Raw genomic sequence first — 15,079 nt, forward strand, 5'->3', positions numbered from 1 at the left:
ACTGAATCAAATCAACTGATTCGGGAACCAATATGAAGATGATCATGACCATTCACCTCTCTATATTTTTTTCTTTTCTTTTCAATACATGTTGATGCCCTTTTGTAGGACCATGTTGCAACTTCTGCATATATGATAATTAATATTGTATATGATAATAGTATGTGATAATAAAGACAATTAATCCTAGTGTAAAAATAGAAAAACTTGCCCATATGATACCATTTTCTCAATGTTTTCATCTAAGATTTATGTTATAGAACTTGTCGTGGTTCCAAGCAACAATGCAACACTAATTTCCATCACTCACATTTTAATATAAATCAAACTGTAGAGTGTAGACTCAATTGTTTCATTAACAAATTCGCGGTACGATCGTTAATTCTCGGATACTGATATGTGTTTTTGATCTCATATGTAATGTAAAACTGCTCATACAATATTGGTTTGCAAGCTGGAAACTAGGCGGGTTCACCGGATCCTGTCCATCAAAGCCTCACCACACAAAATAAAATTTAAGAATCTCTTAGGGTTTGTTTGTATATATTTATAGGCAGTGAGCACCTAAGCTTTTTCTTTTGTTCTTTTCCTCTTCCATTTCAAATCATTTATTTTCTTAAAAGAATCAAGCAATTTTTTATAATTTTTTATCTAAAAATATTTTTTATTTTAATCATTTAGACTCAAAATATTGAAAATTTCAAAACAAATAAAGAGACTAGGGAGGAACAAAGGTAGATGCAAATTTCATTATAAATCTTCATATCTTGCTTTCTTTTTAACTTTTTTTTTGTTTCTCTAATATCCTTTGTCCTTTGGAACTAGGGGTGTTCAATCCGGATATCGGTTCGGTTTAGGTTCGGTTTTTTTTGGTTTTCGGTATTTCGGTTAGTAAAATATAACTACCATTCTAAATCCATATTTACTTCGGTTCGGTTCGGTTTATATACCGTCGGTTTTTGGTTTATTCGGTTTTATACCAAAAAACATAATTATTTAGTTTGAGATCATATAAAATGAATTTTAGAGTCATATTGTCAACACAGTCATTTATTAAAAATATATTACATGTTCAAATAAATGAACAAAAAAGTAAAAATGCTTCTACCATCAAATAAAATAATCAAATCTATAATTAAAATCAGAGCCTGAAATTTTGAAAATAAAAATATGAAACAAAACAAAAACATGAAAGAAAAGTTTTTTCACTCTTCCATATTTAGTGTTCATTAAAGTCATGCTTTTTCGTTTGAACACGAAACTCTGTTTGTTTATAGATAAGAAAAAAATTATGAAAATTTTCCATTAATTATTTTCTATCAAATTTATAATTTTCATATTAATTTAGTGAATACTAAAATAAAGCAAAAATATTAAAAAAACTTAAAAATAAGATGTCTGAATTGCGATGTATTGTTATTTAACTATAGTTCAATTGTTTTAGAAATTGTTCTTTATTACTATAATATTATGGTAATAGTTATTAACACAAATTTAACTTATATAACAAATAGATATTCATGTATTGTTATAAAATAGATACATATTTACATGTTTCTACTTTTAGTCGGTTTTGTTCGGTTTATGCGGTTTAATCGGTTATATACCAAACCATATCCAAATCCTACGGCTTTTATAAAATTATATCCATTCGGTTTATATGGTATATACCAAAACCAAACCATATTATCTATTTCGGTTCGGTTCGGTACGGTTCGGTTTTACCATATTGAACAGCCCTATTTGGAACTCATCGACGAAGACATTTTCTTTTTACATTGGTAGTGGTAGGTGCTTATAACTTTTGTAATTTAAGAGAAAAAAAAATCTTACAAAACTAATTAAGCTTCTCTAAATACATTGATCCCTCAAAAAAGCATATTCTTAAAATGAACACTCAAAAATCACATTTGTAATGCTTGAGAAGCCTATTGGCTTCCCTTAATCCACTATAGTAAGCACCATGAGTTGTGGAATAATGCGTTCTATGTGTTGCTTCCCCTGCAAACATGACTTGAAGCTCATGAACCTTGGTTTGATCATGACAATTTCCCTCACCACCCTTCTTGTTAATCTTTGGCAATGGCTCAGCCAAGGCGTCTAGGTCATCACCACTTGACCCCACCGCCACATAAGAATACGAGCCGCGGAACAGAGGATCTCCTCCCCATTTGCTCTTCAAGACCTTAGTGATTCTCAAGACTTCATCATCATAACCATTCACATAGCCATTTTTCACTTGCTTGCCTGTCAAGCAAGAGATAGTGGTCAAGACACCATCTATAATCTCCTCATCGGTTAGTTTCTCAAGCTCTAGAGCTTCTTTCCCTGCAAACCAAGAAAGCAAGACCTTCGAATTGCTGTGGATTGGTGCTATCGTCGCGGTTCTCCTCATCCACCACGGTATTTTCACGAACTTAGAATCCGAATCCTCCCGGTCAAACACAAGCTGCAACGACGGGAAGTTCCTTTCAGACACTTCCACGAAGAGCTTGTTGACAACTCCGTAGCCTAACCTCTTGATAGCGTCTGATTTGAACTCAGGCAAAGGAGGACTAAACAATTCGTCATCACTCTCAATCCCTGCCTTAAGCACACCTAAGGAGACAGTAACAATAACATGATCTGCAAACACAACAGACCCATCTGAGAAATGCAGCTTCACTGGACACTCTTCACAACTCTCCCACTCGATCTTCGCGACCGTTCGGTTCAGCTGGATAACACCTTGAGGAAGTACAGAGGCCAAGTGGTGAATCACGCTCACGTAGCCTTTAGCTATAGTGATCTCTTCCCCTGGAAACATCTGGTACTCGCTCTCCGCCGCGTAGTCAAGCGTCGAGAGATCATCTGCTGACGTGTACGTCCTCTGCGTGTTGCTAAACATCGTAAAGATAGCTTCTTCGAGCGATCCATTGCCTGTTGCGTCCCGGTAAGCCTCGAAAGCAGATTTCAAGAACGACCCAACACTAGTGGCATTTTCGTAAATACACGAAACGACGTCGTTTTGAGGGATCTCTTTCTCTATCTCTTTCTTTTTGCCCTGAGCTAACTCCATGAGAGCAAAGAACGACCCAACACTAGTGGCATTTCCGTAAATACCACCCGATCCCGAAACGACGTCGTTTTGAGTGATCTCTTTCATTTTCTTTTTCCTCTGAGCTAACTCCATGAGAGCGTTGAACAGCCCCGAGATAGGTTCGACGACGGAAGGGTCAACCTCGAAGCCGCCTTCAGCAAAGGTCCTAGCTTTATCGACGGTGGAGTCCATGCATTCCCACGGCTCGTCGGAGACGAGGGAGCCAGCCTCCTCGGCGATTTTGTAAACGGGGCTTCCGCCGATGCCGTGTATCCACGTGGCGCCCATCTCTATCTTCTCGGAGGAGAACTCAGAGGTGTTGATCCTCCCGCCGATTCTGGACCCGCCTTCGACGACGGAGAGGTCGAAGGTGTTGTTGTTGGAGTGGGTGTAGAGCTTGTTCGCCGCCGTGAGACCGGCCATTCCGGCTCCGATGATCACGATTCTCGGTTTTTTCGTCATTGTTGTCTCTCTGTGGGTTGTGTGTATGCTTCGATGAAAAACGATAAAGGAAGGAGAGCGGAGGAGGTGAATGAATGGAGATAGATTGCTTTGACAGAACATTTATAAGAGAGACAGAGTGTTGTGTCCGAAAGAGATTTTACTATGTTACAAGATTTTATCATTTTAATTATTTTGCTGGTTTTGTAAATATATTAAAATTGTTATACGATTCTACAGTATTGTTACGTATCAGAATATGTTATCATGTAATGTGTAGTCTTTAAATATTTTATAAAAAGAATAGGGCGATTATATAATATAGTAGTCTTTAAATATTTTTTTGAAATCTTTTGTAATGAATTTTTTCTATGAAACTGCCCTTGGAAATTAGTGATCGTTACTGATTAATACTCTAGCTAGGTTTAGTTATCCACTAAGTACTGTTTTTTTTTTCAGCTTCCACTAATTACTGTTCAAATGAGAATAAATATAAAATTATTAGTATCAGTATCACAAAAACCTCATGTCCAAAGAAATTCATGTCAATTAGATTTCAACTCACCTCAGAGCTCACCTATCCTCTCACTGATATATTAATCGATTATCGACCTACTATTATTTGAATCCTTAATTCCTTATTAGCTTTTTTTGATTATACTACTATCTAGTCTACGAGAGATGCACCTTGAATTAGGTGAGCACAAAATATTAGCAGCATTTACTTAAGTGAATAGTGAATTGGTGATGAACGGATTTGCATGTTGTGCAACATGCTCCAAACGTACCAACAACGTCTCGCTATTTATACATGATGTGTTTACATACATCTCTGTCTTCTTTTTTTTTTTTTCTTTCTAACAACACGTTATATCTTTCTTTTTCTGTATCGCTGCACAATTTGAGATGTTCTCCTTTGTTTTTTGACCCAAAATTTTTTTATTTTTGTTTATGAAACTTATTTTGATAATATAAAACTAAAAGAGATTATAATTTCTGGAAAGAGTGAGGTCACAGGTATGGAAGAAGATGGCAGGAACGGCCCACAAGATGCAAATTATGAGTCAGTGCTACTGATCCACCTTTAATTGGATGCCCACTTCTAATTGACCATTGTGTCATCACTCTAAGATATATCTTAATATAATTGTATATATCTCATATAGCTACATCATGCGTATATGCATGCAGCTACGTCATAGTGACAATCAGCCTAATCAGTCTCAGATTCTGAAAATATGATACAAAACTAAAGTCATTAATTTGACTAATTTATACCATTAAAACCTATAGTTTCCATAGAATGTAGTTTTAAAAAATTAAATTGAACGTAGCAAAAATATATGATTCGTATTATCATATAAACACTATAACAAAATCATATAAACATGTAACTGAAATTAAATATCTTGATAATATTCCAAAATATTGTATTTGAAACAAATTGAAATATATATATCGGATCACTATATATTTTAGTTTTTTCGGTAGTGCATCATGAAAAAACTAGAAATGTGATATTAACTTAGGAAAACGATCAAGACATTACAAACTTGATAATTCTCATCTACTTCATTTCAAGGTTAACTTTTTCTTAGAAGAATAACTGTTTACTTGTGTTTTCGCTTAAATACTGTTGTTTGATGTTGAATGAAACTTTTAAGATATCGAACCGACGTTATATATATATAGTGGAAAATATAGAGATGTTAAATATGCTTTTCCTTTACTTTTTATCCTTTGAACTTGTAGGCAATCATCATAACACTAATACAAGATGAACAATTGATTCCTTAATTAAGCGCCAATATGTTCATGAAGAAAGGTTCTGAAAAGAAGATTTTCCTTTAAGATCGATCAAACTTTTTTTTTTTTAATAGAGATACTAGATTTTGATCCGCGCTTTCAAAGCGCGGATTTATTATTATTTTTTTTTTCAATTGACAAATATTTAGTAAATGTCATATTTCATATATTTGTGTTTTATTTTATAAAAGACTTAAACTTTTTATCTTTCTTTATCGTATTTTATTTTAAATGACTATTTATGTTTAAAAATTAAACTTTATTTTTTTAATGAATTAAGTTAGTATAACTCTGATAAATTAATTTTATTATGTGGTTAATATTTTTAATAAAAATAATTATATACTTTTAATAAAGATTTATACTTTTCAATGAAAAAATCAATTTTTTTTTATGAATGCTTAAATTATATTAAGAAAAGAAAAAAAATTAAGAATGGTTGAAAAAAAATTATTTGAACTTGGACTCAATGGCCCAAAGGAAAAAAAAAAATGTGAGAATTAGATCTGATTTCTTAATCGGCCCAAATGGCCCAAGAGAGATCTGATGTGGACAGTGGGTTGGATCCGAAAAAAGGGCCCAATATAGATGTGTTATTAATATTACTTGATTGCCCTTAATGAAACATGCAATGTTAATAAAGAAAGGGCATGTTAAGATAAAAAGGACAATAGGATTTTGCTTTAATAGTATAGATTGTTGCACATATGTATCTTACTTTATTTAGCTGAAATTAATTGTATCACAGTTTTTGCACTGTACACAGAAATGGATCTTCATCAAAGGTAGCGCAGATCCGTAATCTATCATATCGCTTGCTTAATAGTATATAAATTAAGTCTGGGCATTCGGGTACCCGTTGGCGTTCGGATCGGGTTTTTCGGGTTTTCTGGTTTTCGAGTTTACGCTCCTAGGTTCCATACTAAAATTTATTAGTACGGGCCGAGTTCGGATAATAACACTTCGGGTTCGGTTCAAAATTGTATTGCGTCATAAAACCCATAAAGTAATCATATATCGTACGGATTCGGGTTATATCGGTTCGGTTCGAATTAAAAAACAAAATTTTTGAAGCAAAACATAAAGAAAATCATCTAAATTAAATAAAAATTAATCTATCACACGTAAAATTGATAAATAACAATAAAATATTAAATCAAGCATGAAAACAAACATCATTTATAAACAATATGTATTGCCTTATATAGAGTAGACTTTTTTATTTCAATGAGCACATTATAAAATACTTATTTATAACTAATTGTGTGTTTAAAACATTTATTAAAATTTTAATATTTATTAGTATATATCATATTACCACAAATACTGAATTTAATAATTGAATACTTATATATATTTCAAAATATTTATATTGACTATTAATTTCGGATTTTTCGTGTTATTCGTTCGGGTTCGGGTTCAGATATTTTTTGTACCACCCTATAAGACCCGTTCGGGTATTTTTACATTTCGGGTCAGATAAGGGTCGGATTTTTCGGTCGAGTTCGGTTCGGATTTCAGGTTCCGGATTTTATTCTCAGGCCTAATATAAATCATAAAATGACCCATTATTATAGCAAGACCCATTATCAGCAAGCGAAAGTATATATTTAGTATCAAGACTTGATAACTATAACTACTCATGCATAAATATCGAACTACACGATATGCACGGCTTCTAGGTAAAATCCACAATAATAAACAAGTGGTATAAATTTTGCGACCCAACATTGATTAATTGTCTGAAAAAGTGAAAAAAAAAACAGAATCACAACAAAAAAAAGTTTTTTTTTTTAAAACAGAATTACAGCATAGAAAAATTTGCGAAGGCTTTTGTCGGTTATGATGAGTTTGCACGTCCCGAAGAAACTCTGCCTCTCCGAGAATCAACTTTGAGTTATTAACCAAATACATATAAATTTATTGTGTGTGTGATATCTATGTACTTTGACGTAGGCCTGGGACGGATCGGATATCCGGACAATTTTAAGGTATCCGGATCCGGATCCTTATCCGTCGGATCCATAATTTTATTATCCTTATCCGGATCCGGGGTTCTCGGATATCCGGATGTCGGATATCCTTCTAAAAATTGTAATATCCGGCGGATATCCGGATCCGGATTTAGATCCTTAAAATAAATAAAATAATAATAATAGTATATATAAAATATTAAAAATAATTTAAAAATAAAAAATATATAATGTTTTTAATTATTTTTATGTATAATATTACAAAATTTACATAAAATTTACATATACTATTATAAAAATGAAAATATATTAAATAAAGTTAGTTTTTATATATAGATATTACTATTTTTGAAATAGTTATTAATAAAACTTACGGATCCAGATATCCGGACTAAAAAATCAAGATATCCGGATCCGGATCCGGCTGTGACGGATCCAACATTTTATTATCCGGATTCGGATTCAGCCTATCCGAATATCTGGATTTTCGGATCGGATCCGGATCGAATCTCGGATCGAATCCGGATCTCGGATAAAAATCCCAGACCTACTTTGACGTACACAAAATCAAAACTATAATTTTAATATATAGCATTAACATTAATTGCCTCTCCCGATATATTCGATACATTTGAACAAATATGTATTCAAATTAATTGAAGAAAATATGTGGACATAAATACATAGGTTCAAACAGAAGAAAAGCGATTTTCACAGGATCTATGATCAATATATAACAGGAAATATGCTTTTTAATTATTTTTGTAAGATAGTTTTATCAAGATGGCTATTGAATAAGTGAGCGTGTAATATACACTAGAATTTGACCCGAGCGTCCGCTCGGGTGTTTGTTTTACATTAGAAGATAAAATAACATTTCAAAATACAATAATTTAGTGGTTGAACTTGCATTATTTAGCTTATTGTTGAGACTATGTTACTGGTTCGTGTTATGTGTAAATATACTGTGTTGGATCCGGTTTTTTATGAAAATGTTGTATTATGAGTACAAAATATACGGGAGAGATATGTTTTTTGAATTTGTTTTCCATATTTTTCATAATTTGCAGTTTGTTAATTTGTGGAAGATTCGTTTTGAATTGGTTGCACTATTTGTTAAGTTTAGATTGTTATAATAGCAAAACATATCTATCTAATTTTAAACGAATAAAGTAAAGATATTCGGATCAATTCTGTTAATAACTTCATATGCAAGGAAAAAAAAATTTAGTTTCTTAGTGTTATCTAATTCAGGCCGGTGGTATATGGTTGAATAGTATTTTCTACACATTTATAACCAGTTTTTTATTATTATTATTATTATATAACATGTATGTCAATGTGTATGACGTAAAATCCTAACACAAAACGGGTACTAAGTTCATGATATAAAATTCTAAACTATTCACTAAAATATATACACAAATGACTTTGATAGTGTTGATTTTAAATAATAGATTTGTTTGATGATTTTCTCAAAAAAAAAAAGGTTTGTTCGATGATGGAGTAAGCGTTTAACCTGGCCAAATGTATTGGGTAGTTATTGGTTTATAAACAATAATGTTTGCCAAAGAATAAAACATGTAGGTCCCAGAGGAAAATGCATGTGGTTTTTTCCATTACGGAATCGTCAGATATTTGTTTTATGATAATAATAAATAATTGTTTAAAATGAATAGTTATTATTAGCTCAGTGGCACAAACTGTAAATATTAAGATGAATTAAGGGTTAATTTAAATTTGTACTTAGGTTTTAATAGATTAGATGAGTGAAAAACTGAAAATCAAATGGATTTGTGGTGATATAGAAGGCTAGTCTAAGTGTTACAAAAGAAAGGCTAGTCTACAATCTTGCAAACAATTTTAACTTTTTAAGAATAACAATATTTTCAAACAAAGATATAATAATTTACAGATACTGAAAGATATAGATAAATACGAAATTGACACTTGCTATTTGGAACGTCGACACTATGCATAGTGTGTGTGTAGATATATAATCACGTAGGTGGAGGAATAGTGAAAATCTTGAGCTCCAAAACTCTAGCTACTATGGTATTTCCCGTGACTCAAGGACTTTTCCCCGAGCTTCAAAGCTTGATAATGACACACTAGGCATAGGCATGGCATTCGGGGTCCCAATCGGGTTTCGGTTTAGTCCAATCGGGTTTCGGTTTTTCGGGTTTATCAAAATCAGCCCCATTCGGGTTATATGAAAATTCGGTTCGGGACCGGTTCGGGTTCTATCAGGTTCGGGTCGGGGTTAGTAAATCTTCAAAGAACCGGTACAACCCGATGTACTTTTGGGTTCGGGTCCCAATCGGTTCTTAGGTTTAAATGTACCTGATTTATATCTACTTCGTAACAAAAAAATAAGTAAAATCGGTTCTTCGGTTTTAAAATACTTGATTTGTACCTATTTTGTAACCAAAACATAAATAAAATCGGTTCAAAAAAAAGAAAGGAACATCAAATGTGATCATTCAAAATCAAATGAAAGGTAAACATAGTTATTGATCGAAAGAAAACCAAATAAATGAAAGCATAAAACGAAAACCAAGTTCTCATGAAATAAAAAACATTATTCAATGAAAACAAAACCAAAATCTAAAAACTTCAACCTTCAACCGCCATCTTCAACCATCAATCTTCATATAATAGATAATTATTTTTGATATTCAATATATTTTGAATACATATTAGGAATTGAGATCATGTTTGGTACAAGTTATTTTTGGGAATTTTGAATGTTTCGGGTTCTATCGGATATCCATTTAGGTTCGGGTTCGGTTCGGATAATACCCATAATCCAAAATACCATAAAACAAGATCCATTCGGTATTTATACCGGGTTCGAATCGGTTCGGATTCATTTTTATCGGATCAGATTCGGTTCAGATTTTCGGTTTCGGCAAATATTTTTTTGCCCAGCCCTATGACACACTCGAAGGTTATCACGTGTTACATACTCATAAATTAAATACGCAAACCATAGATGCGTTGTATTCATTTATAGAGTAACAACTAGCTTGAGTATCACACTATCACTCCCTAGAAGCTTTGCAGTCTAAACAAGCTTCATGCTCTGTTGGTTCACCACACTCACACACATCTTTATCATGAAGAAAGAACAATAGTTATTTTTGGTGAACCTATGTTCAAGAAAAATAAGGATCTGGATTAGTTTGTGCAGAATATAAAAATCGGTTACAAATAGAATATTAATCGGTGGATGGGGAAATATCAAGAATGTTGAAACAGTGAACCAGAGACCAAAGAAAATGGTTTTAGTGGCTAGGAATTAAAAAAAGGACATAACCTATGGACATGTAGTTTTTGAGCCACAACTTTTTATGTGGACATATTGGTTTTGAGCCACAACTGTGTCTCCTCTTTAGTCTTTTCAAAACAAATAATTTGACATACACATGCAAAACTCAAGACGTGTTTGTGCGTACGTATGTGTGTTTGTTTGCGTCGACAAACAAGGTTTTTTGTTTGGTTGTAGCTGAATTGAATCAATAATAAGAATCCAACAAAGCATATAGGAGCTAATGTGATGGTCATGGATCTATGAATGACTGGTGTATTTAAATGTTCAGATTAGTCAGAACCCCATGAAAGGCTCGGTACTATTAACACCTTCGGAGATGTTTTAAAACTAGAGCGAGAGAGAATCTACCAGAAGATATTCTGTAATAAATATCCACGGCTGTTGCTACCTAACTCCTTTACAACACAATCCCATGAGCTTTAACACGAATTGTCAGCAAATGCATAGATCTCAGTTCTTAAGATTGCACAACAGCTCAGCTCTGTAGACTGTCTTGGACTAGTGGGTTGTCCCGGTTCAACCTGGACTGTTCAGAACCGTTTTTTTTTATTAAACGAAACCAAAAAGAGGTGAAGAACCAAACCAAACTTCTATCTCATTTTGTTGTTGGAGATGTAACTGAACGGTTCTGTAAAGCATAAGTCAACTTATCAGAATATGGATTTCAATCTGTTAATTAAACTTGGTTCTGTTTCACTAAGTTCAGATTCCAACTATGGTTGAACACAAGTAATCTACGTGCCTACGATTAACCTGAATAAACAGAATCAAGAACCCTAACTGATTCAAGAAGTCATAAACCTATCAATATTTTGAATTACTGGTCTACATAAACCAAGTACTTTCTAGGCAAAACTAACACATAAATGGCATGAATGAACCAATTTTCCTCACAAAAACCGACACACCTAAATCACCGCAGCAACGTACTAATAGTCGCGGGATTGCTTCCGCAAGTCTTGATTGAAAACAAAACGATCAAAAACGGGTTACGTATTTTTTGCAAGGGAAATTATGATTCTGATTTTCTTCTGTAATTCAAAAGTTATCTAGTTCTGTCAGTACTTCATCTTCCGGTCTGTAAATCAAGTCACTCATCCGCCATATCTGCAAAACTTAATATCATATAAGAAGTTTTCATTTTTACCGAGAAAAATCTTCGATAGCTTTCAAAGTAAATGCATCAAAAAAGTTATAAAACACCAGCAATGTACCACCTTCACTGATTCACTGATACTCTCACAACTACCAGAAACACTGACAATATTATAGTCCAAGGTTCCACTGCGTTCCAGTGGAAGCCGACCAACGTTGTAAATTTCTTGTTGTGTTCACTGAAAATTTGTTTTGTTTCCATAATCTAAAAGTTGTGTAACGTTTGAATTACAGAAGAAAATCAGAATCATAATTTCCCTTGCAAAAAATATGTAACCCGTTTTTGATCGTTTTGCTTTCAATCAAGCAACATATATTCTTCTCAATCTCGGGAGAAATATATATATATATGAGATTAATTTTTTTTTTCTTATGTGATAATTGATTAACTTGACTGACCCCAACGCTGTTCTAATAGTGGCCACATCCAAACTCCGTTAAGCATTAAAAGGCACAAAAACAATTAAAGTCTTTAACATTCATAACTCTGATTTAAGTTGGACATAAAAGTACTGTTTTTTTTTTGTTCATTGAAACTAGCTGGGGATAGTATTGAGCAAGATGGATCAGACATAAACACCACTAGCAAGTAGCAAAAACAACGATCCAAAACCCTGCAATTAACAGAGAGACAGATTTCAACACCAACATTACGTTTAAGACAAGTACTAAAAAGTTAAAGAGGATCAAGAAGAAGAGTAAAGCCATACCAAGAAAACAGATGCTACTGCTGCAGTCGCGAGCTCCTTCCCGAGGCTACGGTTTTTCCTGGATGATGTAGCTTCATAGCTGCATCAAAAATGTTTATAACAGGGTAAGTAAAAAAAAAAACAATAAAATTTTTCATCACTCCCTGTTGGACTGAATCTAGAAGTACAGAACAGCCAATAGAAGGAATATCTTAAAATTCTTGACTTGATGCTAAAACCACATGCTGGTAGCCAAGACGAGACACTACTTCAACAAAAACCGAACGACATCTCCCAAAACATGCCACATCCCTTTTGAAAAACTGATGCTCTCATAGTGCTTAAAACGAGAATTACACAATCTAAATTCCTCTCAAATAACTACATCAATCATCGGTCAGGTTTCGTAACACTCAGTGAAACTAAAAAGTACTGATTCAACAAACTACATTCCCTTACCAATTGAAAGTCCGAGTCTTTCTTTACCTAGTCATACATTAATGATACAGAACAACTAAAGTAGACACATTCATCTTTCTTATACTAAAGCTTAAACAGAGCTTAGCAATTGAGACTATACATCAGCAAATAACAATGTTTGGTCAAAAGCTTCAATGAACATCCAACAAGACGAGATCTTTAATACACATGATTCGCATCTCATAACTTACAGATCTCGGATCGAGATTTAGCTTACATGAAGAAGAAAGCTGTGATGACGAGGCCAATCGCTAGAGTGACCACCGACAGAGTCGGGTACATCGCCACCGGAATCGGACTCATAATCGGTGTCGCAGCCTTTCTCACCGGAAAAATAAACACAAACCGTTTGTAAAAAAAAAAAGCGATCAAATTCGCGGTGGTAGGATGGATCCGGGGACTTACCATTGTTGTCGCTATCTTCTTCGCTTCGATCTGATGAACAATGAGCAGCACTTTCGTTGACTGAGAGAGAGAGAGAGAGATGCTCCGCTCTTTACACACACACAACTCCCTCCCGGTTTAGACCGGACCGGTTTACACAAACTTTATGGGCCCGTTTAGTGTGATTCGATTCAATCAGCCCAAAACTATTTCGAAAGGCCTTTTTGAGTAAAGATGTATTGTGGTGTCCTCCATAACTCTACGAGTCTACCTACTACTATACTACAACTATATCATTTTTGCTACTTATTACAAAATTATTTAATTATCATTTTTATCGAAATATTATTTTATTTCTTAAAGGTTTGATTAGATTATATTAGATTAAGTATTATTTATTAAAAACTAGGCCGAAGCAGTTTATATTTTTTTTATTTAGGATACATTTTTCGAAATATTATTTTAGTTCTTACAAGTTTACTTTGCCTATATTTAATTATTTATCTATTAAAAATTAGGCCGAACAGTTTAACGGTGTTTACTAAACAATGGAATGATGAATTAAATATGATTTTATAATTTGTTAAATGTTTTATTCGTTGACCGATACAAAAAATAAAAAAAATATATTCTTTTTGATTTGAAAGAAGTGGTACGCAACTGAGTGATGAAAACTGCTTGTACTTTTTTTCCAAAGGTCAAGAGTTCTTTGCTACCGCATTTTATAATGTCATTATTTATAATTATCTAAATAGTTTTTATTAAGAAAAAATGAATGTTATTATTAGTAGTCCACTTTATTATTTAAAATGTCTGGTTCTTAAAACATTGAAAGTTGAAATTTGAAGGGGATAGCCTTAATATAAACATTACATTTGTGCACCGAAAACCTAAACTATAACATTACATTTGTGCAATAAGTAGTTTGAGTTATTCTATGTTTAGTTCTGTTAAGTTTTTATATAGGAACCGATCGTCTAATGTTTGTGCAGACACCTTAGCGGAAGACTATCCAATTTGTGTTTTAATGGTGTGTTTTTTTAATGTTTGTTTTAGTCTTTTTAGTCAGCAACAAAAAACACCGATGGTTTGTCATTGTCACTTTTTATAACGAATTTATAAAAAGTACTATGTAAGTCGTCTAATAATTTTAGACCAAAAAAAAAAAAAAGTCGTCTAATAATTTATCTCATATGTTAAACTTGATTTATTAAATGAACCTTCCGTGTGATAACGGCACACAAGTTTTCTTTGCAGGCCGTCAAGTGATCACGGACGGCGAGTCGGCGATACTCTTCGTGCGCTTCACTCTCTAACAGAGAAGTTATGTGAGTTGAACTCTACTAATTCTATTTAAATATAGTATATAAACTTGCATTTAACGATCGGCAACCAACAATGGACATAGTTTGTGATTAAAAAAGTTTATAGTATATAAACTTGCATTTAACTATATATATCAAATATACAATTAAATGTTCGTCTCACCGTGCATGTGATGCTTTGTGACGTCGAAAGAGAGAAACCCAAGTTCGAGGTGAAATAAGCCTTTTTTGCCTTCTCACGCTACTTGCCTGTGTGTGTGTTTTTTTTTTTTGACAAAACTTGCCTGTGTACAAGAGAAACAATAGCCATTAGAAAATGACGCGAAAAGGAAATACCAATTACAAGATTTTATCAAACGAAAATAGAATTTGTATATTATTTAGTATATACTACCAACTACTTGAATAGCACA

The 15,079-nt window shown here is 33.1% G+C and overlaps 2 protein-coding genes across 2 annotated transcripts; both read right to left on the reverse strand.

Annotated features, from left to right (window-relative positions):
* Positions 1–1,790: 1,790 nt before the first annotated feature.
* On the reverse strand, positions 1,791–3,692 carry LOC106302185 (probable polyamine oxidase 5). Its single transcript, XM_013738723.1, has one exon. It carries the CDS (start codon positions 3,641–3,643, stop codon positions 1,898–1,900), a length of 1,746 nt encoding a protein of 581 aa, XP_013594177.1. The 5' UTR covers positions 3,644–3,692; the 3' UTR covers positions 1,791–1,897.
* Positions 3,693–12,206: 8,514 nt separating this feature from the next.
* LOC106304434 (transmembrane protein 258) lies at positions 12,207–13,459 on the reverse strand. Its single transcript, XM_013740850.1, has 4 exons — positions 13,363–13,459; positions 13,175–13,275; positions 12,499–12,577; positions 12,207–12,402 (listed from the first exon to the last, which is right to left on the reverse strand). Exons 1-4 carry the CDS (start codon positions 13,363–13,365, stop codon positions 12,355–12,357), a joined length of 231 nt encoding a protein of 76 aa, XP_013596304.1. The 5' UTR covers positions 13,366–13,459; the 3' UTR covers positions 12,207–12,354.
* Between the last annotated feature and the right edge of the window lie 1,620 nt (positions 13,460–15,079).

The sequence above is a fragment of the Brassica oleracea genome, chromosome C7 (genome assembly GCF_000695525.1).
Source record: "Brassica oleracea var. oleracea cultivar TO1000 chromosome C7, BOL, whole genome shotgun sequence".
In the NCBI taxonomy this organism is placed as follows: Eukaryota; Viridiplantae; Streptophyta; class Magnoliopsida; order Brassicales; family Brassicaceae; genus Brassica; species Brassica oleracea.

What these genes read in the sequence shown, in the direction of transcription:
- LOC106302185 (XM_013738723.1), bottom strand. Translation starts at nt 3,643, where the DNA reads ATGTTCTGTCAAAGCAATCTATCTCCATTCATTCACCTCCTCCGCTCT.
- LOC106304434 (XM_013740850.1), bottom strand. An exon ending in ATCACAGCTTTCTTCTTCAT is followed by an intron (nt 12,578 to 13,174) that starts GTAAGCTAAATC and finishes TTTTTGATGCAG; the next exon opens with CTATGAAGCTACATCATCCA. An exon ending in CAGTAGCATCTGTTTTCTTG is followed by an intron (nt 12,403 to 12,498) that starts GTATGGCTTTAC and finishes TGTTAATTGCAG; the next exon opens with GGTTTTGGATCGTTGTTTTT.